This window comes from Colias philodice, chromosome 12, assembly GCF_061535455.1.
Source record: "Colias philodice isolate Cphi_HAF_F1 chromosome 12, ilColPhil1 Martin Lab GWU primary, whole genome shotgun sequence".
NCBI classification, from domain to species: Eukaryota; Metazoa; Arthropoda; class Insecta; order Lepidoptera; family Pieridae; genus Colias; species Colias philodice.
This window is the reverse complement of record NC_143097.1, coordinates 3362815-3375232: the sequence shown is the minus strand read 5'-3', so window position 1 is coordinate 3375232 and position 12418 is coordinate 3362815. Positions and strand designations below refer to the sequence as shown.

At 32.6% G+C, this 12418-nt stretch overlaps 2 protein-coding genes across 5 annotated transcripts in view; both read right to left on the bottom strand.

The window, feature by feature from the left end:
- iPLA2-VIA (calcium-independent phospholipase A2 VIA) overlaps positions 1-12418 on the bottom strand; it is a 217244-nt gene that overhangs the window by 8850 nt on the left and 195976 nt on the right. The window lies entirely within an intron of this gene.
- Positions 1-12418, bottom strand: part of LOC149483860 (uncharacterized) — a 167890-nt gene that overhangs the window by 131150 nt on the left and 24322 nt on the right. For 3 of the 4 annotated variants that reach the window (XM_089701316.1, XM_089701317.1, XM_089701318.1), the window contains exon 4: positions 5699-5807. In XM_089701316.1, the coding sequence (XP_089557442.1) occupies positions 5699-5807 (109 nt within the window). Of the gene's footprint in view, positions 1-5698; positions 5808-6083; positions 6197-10788; positions 10878-12418 lie in introns of those variants that run through there. The other variant, XM_089701319.1, reaches the window with a different exon arrangement.

The window sequence follows — 12418 nt, the reverse complement described above, 5'->3', positions numbered from 1 at the left end:
AAGTAAATAAGGAGATTGCCATACATGGAATTTTGGATTCCATGAATATGTAATAAATAGAACATTAATTAAACGATTGATATAAAAAAATATCGAATTTGATTAAAATTAAATTAACTGCCACGTTTTTTGTGCATAACATGTGCTTTTTTCATATGCAATTGTATTTGTAATAATGCGAAAAATTTATGTAACTAATTTTAATTTACTATATATTCCATAATATCAGGGTAAATTTCTTGGAAAAACAACACTAAATTTTTTAGGTCCATACTATAGTTACTGAACATCGTTAGTTACCGACCGTTTTCGGTCGAGATCGATGTCGATTAATGTGTCGAGACTACAGGGGTAGTAAAACAAAAGAATTTCAAAGGTCATTTTAATATCGGGGAGCTTTCTACAATATACATTCATATTAAAAGTTAGGTCATGAAGAATACAGACGTTCGCAAACCGCGAGGAACAGCGTCTACAGCATATCATCGAACGGAAAGTCAAAACCCACGGGAAATCCACCGAACAAGACTTAACATAAACATTACGAAAATATAATAAAAAATACACACACCGCCCGCGCTATCCCATTTCCGCTATCTTGCAAAATATACTGGCATTTTCCGAAAACCATTCGATTATTATTGAAGCCATTAAAATTCTTAAGAAAAGATGGTATTTTCCTTTATTTTCTTCACACATTTCATTGTGCTGTCGTATAAGTATTAATAGATTTATAACAACAAATATAACGTCCGGAAGATTTGTATTGTTTCAGTAAGATCAACGAACGCATTTACACATTTGGATACGTATTATGACGAACAACCTGTAGGTATATAACATCTTTGCAAGTCTTTCAGATGATGCAGGATAAAATAATGTCATCACATCTTCAATAAGCCTAACATATTAATAAGTATCGTAACAAAATTGAACCATTATTAACTCTATAAAACGAATGTATTAACTTAACATTATTTGAAACTTGTTGTTTAATATCAAAATATACCTATTCTTACTGAAACGAAATTATCTTCAGTGTTATTTAGTTATTTACCTGTCGTGCCGCAGCGCCTACACAAAATTCTTATGCTACTTACACCGTACACCTACGTAGATTTTTATTTACAAAATAAAAATTATATTTCTCATTTTCCAGGATATTTTGAAGGATCGCTTTATCGACATTATGTTTAATAATGGTTATTAACATAGTGTTTGTACATTAATATCTAAAAAATTACGGCTAACGTTACGTCAAGATCTTCTTCTTTATTGCCAAAAGCATTATTAACATAATCCTGGCTATTCCGTACCCTTTTTCTTTTACTTCCTTGCCTCGATTAAGTAATAATGAATATTAACTAACATTTTGCTTGTTAATACATCGGGCATTGAAATTTGTCGGCACCGATCGAATCGATCTCAAAAAACTAACTCTCAAGCTAATTCATGCCACTTGCATCTACGCGACAAACAATATACCTATTTTGATATCAAAACAAATGTATACCCTTCCTTACGTAACAATAAGCACACTAAGGTTACTTAATATCGTTAAACTAAATAGGTCGGGACCGTCACCTCGCCGGTCGACCTTGCACCGAAGGTTCTGGAGCATGCATTTCCCGAGAGAACCACAAGGATTACTGAACGCTCTTCATAATTTCTATGTGCATTTTCATTGAAAATTAGATGGCACATTGTTTCTGTTATAACATTTTAGATTTTATTTTATTTTTCTCTTTGTACCTGCGATATGTTCATATTATGTACCTACCTACAATTTGTCGAAAAGATATGACGATGTCTTGGCTGATGTTTCCCTTTATTTACTTCTATAGATTATAATACTTAAAACGACGTTGTAAATTAAAGGTCTAGCCTAGGATAAGAAATTCATTATCTTTTAATCGTTAGTTACACCACTCGAATGCATAATTTACCTGTAAATCATTATTAACAAATAACGCATTTCTAAATTATTTGCCAAATGACACAAAGTTATCCCACCACTCTGTATTTAAATTAATTTTGCTAGTGGAAACGCCAGCTTCAAAATAAATGTAATAATTTTTTATGACGATCTCTTTAAATAGGAAGTAACAATAGCTATTAATTTACTTCCAAACGTCAATAAATTACCTTTCGCTTCAAAATTGTTGGCACAATAATTGTATTATATATTTTCTTTGTTAAGCCAGTTAATCTATAAATTACCATCCTTCCAACTGTTAACTAGCTACCAAATTTGCAAACGATCGGCATTTTAGCCGTGAAAGCGTAACAGCCAATCAAGAATCGAAAGTCAATCTCGTTATAACACCATAATCAACGATGATGACTCACTGACGATTTCTAGAAGCCTATGTAATACCCAGATAGGTATAAGAGGCTAATAAAAATAAGGTACAAACAGCTTTGTTCAATTATTCAGGCGACTTTTATCTCCATGATGTGCACGAATGCTTCTTAGGTAGAAGTTAGAGCATAATATAAGCGCCTGTGAATAATACATTATGACACGATGTTCTTGGAGGTGTTCACTAGAAATTTGCAGAGGGATCTTTTAATACCCATGCATAATTATCCATACTAATATTATAAATGCGAAAGTAACTCTGTCTGTCTGTCTGTTACTTAATCACGCCTAAACTACTCAACCAATTTTCATGAAATTTGGTATGGAGATATTATGATACCCACGGGAACGGGAACTATGCGGGTTTTTTCTTTGACTGCGCGGGCGAAGCCGCGGGCGGAAACCTAGTTAACTATAAAGCGCTTGAGTCGAGACTACAAGTTGTTAATATGCGACGTAAATATAATTCACATGACAATTAATTCTATTGTAAGTTCATAATTCATTTGAGTTTGCGTCATCATTCTCAATTATTAATTTACTCCATCTGTATAATTTTATTCTACTATAAACCAGATTGAAAAAGGTTATTTGCAGGACAAAAAAATCGTCTGTAGTTAGGTTTGTGTTGCGTAGTGTCGATGGTATTCGAAGAACAAGAAAATCCGTCAGATAATTGTCTTATTATTCACCACCCTAAAATCTGAAGACCACCGCACACTACGCAACAGTATATTAATTTCTAAACGAATACAAGGTTCATATTATCATATATAGGTATCGTAACATGTAACTCTCAATCGATTTACAATCTGCACGGTACAACGAGCATGACAAACACGCATTACACCACTTTTATATCCAATTTATTATATTGTGTTGCCATACCTGGTGTGATTAATGTATCGATTAGTGCGTAAACATGATTTGCGAATGATGAATATATTCGACGCTAATTAATACGCTTCCATTATAATGAATGCGGCAATCAATCTTTCACCGAATATAATTGTTGTATGTAAAACGTTATTATTAACATGGTCGTCATCCTATATTGTTCCCCATTTAAGCCATTTGCCTTATTTAAGTTAATAAATAATTAAGGTATTATTTTAAATACTTGTACATACCTACCTAGGCATATCCATATAGGTACGTAATTCAACATCATAATTAAATTATTTAAACTTGAATACAAACGACAATAAAAGTTAAAATATTAAAGAATTATTTGACAAGCAATAACAATTAAAATAAACTGAGATTAAGTTTACCCTATATAAAGCTATTGGCACAGTTTAGCAAAACATATACACATGAAATTAAGAATTATTGCACGCCTCATAAGCGAAGCGTTGAGGTGGGTACTACTGTCACTTCGCGCAAAACATCTGATTTTTCAAACTTAAAATGTCTTTATGTATCATACATTGCACTTGTAAGATAATACATACACACACATATTAAGAAAAAACACTATTTTTAACGTTCATGATATTTTTGATGTCATTTTTGTTATTTAAACTAGTTAAAAAACAGTTTAAAAAAGTTCTGTCTTGGACGTCCGTGTGTCTGTATGTGCGGATCCTTTTTCTTGTTAACACGATAGCGACCGAAATACTTTACTAATCGAGTCTTTTTTTTTCTCTTACGCTTGAGTATGCTCAGGAATAGAACCCTTTCATTTTTCAGGGTCTGATTCGATGTGGTTTAATTGTTATTAAATAAACAAAAATAATAATTAATAAATATTTATTAAAAAAAATTATGAGGCGTGCACTTTTGGATTTTCCAAATTATTTTTAAATTTATGACTTGCAATCCGCCCTCAATTCGTAAAAGTTCAAACCAGAATATTAAGACCCCTAAATTATATATTTTCTAGTATAATATATAGATCAAGTTGTCTCTGTAACTTTTTATCCAATCATTATGAAACATACATTCACTTCAGCATTTGCTGTAACATCAAAGATTTTTGTTAAGCATATTTCAAAATTCTACAAACTTATTAAAAAATTCAAACATGATTGGTGTGATACTTGATAGACAGACTTTCAAAATATCAATGAAGATCTGGATAAAAGTGCTAAAACTCAAATGATGTTTTATAACTTGCATACGGTGCTAAAATAGATACCTACAGGTAGGTATACACCTTACGCATTTAAATTTAATTTCAAAATAGTAGAAGATTTAAAACATTTATTACTAAAGAAAATGTAGGTTTATTATTACACACGTTCTATTCGATATATTAAGACTCATCATAGAGATCATTACCTCTCACCACATAACAATAAATGCATAGGTACACGCAAGCTACAAAACATCAAACGTATTGATAAGCCGTCTCGTGATCGCAAGTTGCAACATAAGATCACGTATCTTATCTAGACATAATTACAGACATAGCAAATACACGCTGCGCTCGCAAAACCCTTGAGAGTTATCAAACAGTCACATTGTTAGAATTTATGGCGGCACTAACATCTCTTTGATAATTATTTAATTTAATTTTATCTACTGCAACTGCAAAATATTCTGGTTTCTTCCACTTTCAGTGAATTGTGGAAATTAAGACATTTTGTTGCGTAACTATGTTTGTTGATACTTGATAATTGTAAATATGTTATGATAAATTTTTACTTCTTACAAGTTAGGTAGGTAGATATATAATCCTTATAACAGTTTGAATCGAGATTCGCCTTTATACTAAATCTGCAATTCATTATCTCACAGATAAGTCTAAAATACTGAGTACAAGAAACGAGATGTATTAACAACCATCGAAACGCTGTACCGAACGGAATTTATTGAAGCAATGGTACCTCCACGTAACTAATTTCGCTGAGTGCAAATTCACATCGCAAGATGTTCTCTTATTGACATTTCACTTGTACGCGACTCTAATACATTAGCAGAATGCATTTCACTGACCGTTTCAATCAAATTAGTACAAGATTTTCAATACCTAACATTTATTGTTAATAAATAACAAACTACAAGTCGTGATGCAGACGAACTGCATTGGGTACCTACTTACATATACACCGAATATACATTATTAGATAAGTATTGACACGGACATTTTTCGCGAGATCATGACGTGTTAGATCAAATGTTAATTCAATCCATCATTCAAATAAAACATTCCATCAAAACTAGTCAACCCTATACGAAAAAAATTGAGCATGCTTCATCAATCCTGCAATACGGTTGCTCAAAATTGATATGGTAGCGATTTACAAAAAATATTGAACTTGTGCGTTATTGATGTCGTTATAAAGACATAGGTACACTACATTAGTCATTTAGTAAATAAAGGTTACTCACCATCCCCATTGACGACTGGCGACGACTCCTGCGCCCGCTTCGGCGTACTCGTGACGCGCGTTGGCTGCGCGCGCCGGCACGGCGGCGTGCATTCCGGAGCCTTTGCTCGCTGCAAACAGTAAAAGGATTACTGAGAAATTTAGCGTAATCGATCTTTTAACAGGTGCCTGAGATAAAAAAATATAAAAAAACAATTCACATTATAAGTTACAACGTAATGCAGTAGAAGTTTTCATGGAAAACGCATAACTATTATATAAACATTTCAATAAGATTTTATAAGAAGGTGTATAATGTGTGATTGAGTAACAATATAACTAATTTGATTTAAATATTTTCCAATTAAATCAGAATACAATACATCTACAGATATTAATAAACTCACCGGCTTGCACTCCTTGAAATAGATTCGCATGATGCTCACACAAACTCATGAAATTTATGATTCGAATCGCATAAATAGTTATCAAGAGTTCTTTCACTCCTATCATTTACGACCTATGTAAGAGACAGACGTGAGTTCAATAAAAACTTAAACACATGCGAACATCAAACAAGCGACGATCTACCAGAGACGATCATAAAATACGAATATTTTCTATTCCCCAAAATCAATAGGCAGGAATATTGAGTATATTTTTAGGCCGTATTCATACTTGCGTGGATTTGTATCGTGACACATCAGTTTTATAAAAAGCTGTGCTTTCGTAAACTATATGAGAATCAATTATGTATTCACATGACACTGAAAGGTATTCACGGTCTTTATTTACTTCCATATGAGGCATCACAATACAAAGCCCAATGTGTTATGCACAGGTGTTATGATATCTAAAAATTTTACTCAACATTCCCGTACCTACTAGGAATGAAATTGAATTTAATAATTAAGTAAGACGATGCATGTGTGGCTTTTTCGTAGGTGCCTAATAACAACATTTTTAACTTCTGGAACAACATTTTTAGCCGGCTGGAAGTTACCTTTATCTTTAACATAATATTTAAAATTTATTCTACACAAATCCCTAGCCACTTTTGTTCGTTCGCAAAGCCCCTAAAGATATTATGAGCTAAACCAATTTACGTATTATAAGACGTGCTTGTTTTCCCACGTCAACGCAGAAGACATCCCAAGAACCTTATTAAATATTCATTTTAATTTAAGAGAAAAGTTGTGTTTAATCTAAGACTAATATCAAATACCGCGTAGGTGAAATAATATTTAAAATAAACATTTAAACAGAAAATTGTAATTACATTTAATAAACGAATTAGAATGTAAGAAGTAAATGAAACGATGTCATAAAATATTTAATTTGTAGTTAAATTAAAACTTTTGAATATGAACTAATGTTGTGTGAAATATAAACGATCTGGCGATGACTAGATGCAAATTAAATAGGTATTATAAATGTTTAATTGTTTTATTCAAACCCTTATTTTGATCAATCTTCGTCGTATTCATGAAGAACTTACATATAATTTAAACATTTACATTCTTATATTAAATAATTAAAATTAGCTCTCCAGTTTCAAAAAAGAAAATCATCTTAAAATAAGTTCGTATTAAAAAGCTTTAGTGCTTTATCCATTGAAAATACATGAAGTTATTTTTACTACCAACAAATATAACACCACTTTTAAATTGCCAGCTAAAGTTAATATTATCGTTGTTCCTTTTCTAAACAAATACATATAGGTATTCAAGGATATAAATAAAAACAAAACACGAGACTCGTTACGTTCAGAGGTCGCCACAATATAAATTTAAAAATAAATTGTTAGTTTACCAAAAGATTTATTAGTATCTAAAATACAAATAATAATGTTTTCAAAACAAAAGATACACACAATTATTATTATAAACAGCGTATCACAAAACAAATTTATAAAACCAAAACAACCTACAACTCAAAATGGTTAAACACCCAATTACCTACCACAATAAAACAAAATAAGGTAAGTAACATTGCCAAACGTGTCCATTCTAATCAAGTGGGACTGGGTATTGCGAAATTTAAGACCTAGGTCCGATTAAAGGCCGAATTACAGACATGTCCTTCGCTGGATAGAATGTTGATCTAGATTTGAAAATACTCCTACATTGTGTCAACTTGGTATGCGTTGTAGGTTTGTTATAATTAACAACGAACTGGTAAAAGGCTTATTACACTACCCGATATGAAGGGCCCTGCATCTAGGGTGGGCGTGTTCCCTAGTTAGTGTGGCGCCTATTACACTTCTCTGCGAATTGGGCCCTAACTCAGTTTATACGCGAATGTCTAGAGAGATAAACGTATTGTTGCATTTTACATTATGCCGCCGTCAGTATCGAAACTTCAAAAAGTTGCTGTAGCAGTGGCAACCGTTGACGCAATAACAAATATTAAAAAAAGAAGAGAAAGATCTGGGTGAAAGAGTATTTGCGGTTACGTGAAAAGCTTTCAAATATGCAAATACTAAGCATGCTTGAACCGGGAGTTTTAATGAATTAATTAAAGTAGGTGCAGAACAATTTGAACACTTGTTGAGTTTTAAAACAATTAAATAAACAATTGATTTAAACAATTTATTTATTTGTTAACATGGCGGTGTGCTCACAAACATTTGGAACTTCCCTTTTAAGTTATATAAACCTGTAGTAGGGAAGTTTGGTGACACCTTACATACAAAAGCAGCCACTCCACGCACTAGTCGCACGGCAACTGAGCTGAGAGCTCCCTAACCGCCCTAAACGTTATTACATTACCCAATCTGCAGGGCGCTTAGGGAGCTAGGCAGATCGGGCAGACCCGATCGCCCTAAATCGGGACACTAACTCCCTAAGTCTTATTACACCACTCTTAGTTAGGGTTAGGGTCCCTAAAAATTGGGTGGTCTAATAAGCCTTTAAGACCACTGTGCATACTTAGGTATTTTCAAACTAGTTATTTATTAAACCATACTTTGTTCGTTCAAATGAAAACAAATGCCGACGTTTAATCATGCAGGAACGGGTATTATGCATGTTTCTATTAATTAAATTGTTGTTGATATGATTGGCTTGACCTAGTTATCTTAAAGATCTGCGAGGATAAAGTTTATGTCGAATAAAGTCGACACTTGTTACGCAAATTTGTAATTGTAATTTCACAGAATGAAAAATAAGAATGCTTGGAATGTTTTCATTTTGTTAGTACCCATACCAGACATTACTACTATCTTTAATAGATCCAAATATTACATATCTAATAGCTATAGACTATAGCTATACACAAGTTTCTAATATTCCTTTAATCGTCTCTCACCTCACAATGGAGGACCGATTTACCTAGGTAATTATTTACAAAACCATCGCTAATATTACCCAAGAACTAGGTACTTCTTCCCACACTTATTTCTCATCAATTCAAAAGTACAAACAGTACAAGTGATACATACTAATTAACCACCGATGTACGTCACACAAAACAATCGGCCTATATAATGACAAGATCAATGACTTAATGATCCCAACGGCACGGCTCAATGAACTAATCGTATACAAAGCGACCTTGAACTTAATACATACTGCTATTATAGTAAACATTTTTATTTATTACACTGTAATTACGTGCCATTGTATGCTTAGCGTTATTAATTACAATTTAGTTCTGTAAGGGCCGATTTTTCAATGCTTGGTTAAAACTTATCCGTCCAATAAAGTATAACACGATAATATTAAAATGTCACGTAAACTGTCAAATACGGACAATTAGAATACGTTTTTAAAATGGTAGTTTTATACATTATTCGACGAATAAGTTTTAACCAAGGATTGAAAAATCAGCCCTTAGTTAACAAAACGAGCAAACAACAGCGTCTACGGTGTTGATTAATGGTAAATTTTGCGTTTAATTGGTTTTCATAGCAGGCTATTTTGGAAATATTCAAGTCGCATGAAATACAAACATTTGCAATTTGTTGGTTACCAACTTTTGTTGTGGTTGTCTTGAAATAAATAGGAAAACTTTATCTTTATAACACAAAACATCGTATGAGTTTTGCTATACAACCTTAGCAGGGATCATTAAATGTTTCACTGTAACAGTATAAAATGTAGCAGAAGAAGCAATTAATTGTATCTGTCACGTTCAGAGACAACGAACCAACATCGTTTTTATCTTGCTATACATAAAAATAAAAGAGATAACTGCTAAAGTAGTAAACTTTCATCTTATCGTCCTGTTCTTTATGTTATCACTATAATACAATCAGAATCCATTAATCCAATAACGAGTTCCATCACAATTCACAAGTCTTTACCATAGCCCTTGTCCAAATTAACGTCGTTCTTTCAATTAAGACCTATCTATAAATAGGCACTAATAATTTCCCGTCAATACTAACCCTAATCAATCTTTACAAGGCCCAAAGAGCCGAGCGCATATCGGCCAGTTTGCCTATATTTGGTCACATCGATCGAGGTTACACCACATCGCTTCCGAACACCGGTTAATTGATAAGCCAATGCCAACCGGTACTGACTAATGCATCCGAATTGGCCGTACCATAACAAACCTTATCTTAGTCACCTAAATAACAATATCGACATGATACGTGAACCTGTTTCGGCACTTGCGCTTGACGCTGTATCGGCGTAAGTGCAAATTGTGTGTAACGAGTTTTTGGATTATATTCATTATGCATTCGAAACAGCTAATGACACCTTTTTTATTTATTAAGATGGACAAAAAATAATAATTAGATAAGTTACTAGATGCATACAAACTTGGCTTTTTAGCATACCAAGAGTGGAATTTTATGTTTCTAACCAAATCGCCCACAACCTCATTCCTAAAAACGCGCTAGCCATTAAATTATTAAAACGAATACTAATTTGCATATTACATGAACATCTATCAATGTAAATCACAAATTACAATGCGACATTTTCATAAAAGCAACAACACAAATCTTCGATTAACAAAACTTTCTCTCCTACCCGCACACACATGCGATCGCGCGTAACACAAGGGCGATAAAACCGAAACGAATAGCCATATAAAGGAATCGCTGTATCACTATAAATAAACAAGGGATAACGAGCAAAATATGTAAAATAAGGTTACTTCACAATAATATGAACCGTGATTTATCAATAGGTGCGCGCGTCGTATGCGCGTCGTATTCGCAACTGACGTTGCGCGGGCGCTGTCTTTCACTTCATACCATTTGTCAGTCTATGTAAAGGTGTGTCCTTAGTATTTGACAACACATTAGACGGAGCCTGGCGCGGAGGCGTATAAGATACAAACAAAACAAACTTTATACGTGCATCTAACTATTAAAATTACGGTCGTATTGTATTTAAATATAATTGCAATTTTACATAAATTTATAGTTAGTAGCATATGAATTGAACGTACATTTTATAGATAAACCGTCACAAATAACAAATAGATATATTTTTTAATAGATTAGGTCGAGGACGAATTGTGACATAATCCTAAAAAACTAGATAAGGACACAATGCGTAGGTACGTGTGGTATTAGCTTTATTTTATTAATTTAGGGCTGATTTTTTAATCCTTGGTTAAAACTTATTCGTCGAATAATGTATAAAACTACCATTTTAAAAACGTATTCTAATTGCCCGTATTTGACAGTTTACGTGACATTTTAATATTATCGTGTAATACTTTATTGGACGGATAAGTTTTATCCAAGCATTGAAAAATCGGCCCTAAAAATAATAAAAATACAATTTCACCCAATTACATTACGCCTAGCGTGTAGACTATTTAACTATGGATACAAGGAAATACATTCACTATCACTTATGCATGCTACGCTTTTCACGGAATATCGTGTTTAAATATTAAGACATTTTCCTTTTCAAAAGTAATAGACACATTTTACCGAAACCTTGTTCCACGTAGAAAAGAATAAGATAGAAATAAAATAAATTTCGACTTATAAAGTCTATGGTTTGAATGGTGGGTGGTCGACTCTAAAGCCTCAATTTATTAATCATCTTCGTCGCGAATTTAAAATATATAAATCATTTATTGTTCACGCAATACAAATATCATAAATCACACCTTTGCATATTAATAAACTGAAGCCGATATAGCAGTCTTTATTCATTACATACGAACTTGTGAACAAAAAACACAATTCATCACTCAAAAATTCATTACGACCATATCCAAAACACCCCTGTTCATGTATTGTATCATACGTAATAACAATTTGCCAATAATTGCGATATATAACTCTTTTCATCAATCACGCAATATCAGATGATGCTACAATTAAAATATCTGGCGGGACACAGCAAAAACATTGCGATTTATTATACTTGGTAATGCAACCTTGTGTTTATTAATTAATATTGAGCTTATACGGCGGGACGTCAAAGTTTTTGTGACTCCTGAAATTGCTTACAGTAATTCATGCTTAAATTAAAAAAAATCTTGACACTAATATAGACTACGTCTCTGGAACTGTATTTTTTGATCTTTATTTTAAATATAACATAACACAGATTAGCAAAACTAAGAACGAATAGCAAATGACTATTTATCTAAATAAATATTGTCCAAGTCTATTTGTACTCTCGTTCCGGACCTTGATATTTTTCACGATAGTTTACCAATGTTTAAACGAAAAGTGCACAGATCATATCACATCACATTTTAGAATTAAGCAATATAGAATTAATATATTTAGGTACTTTATTTGTATAAAACATCCTCA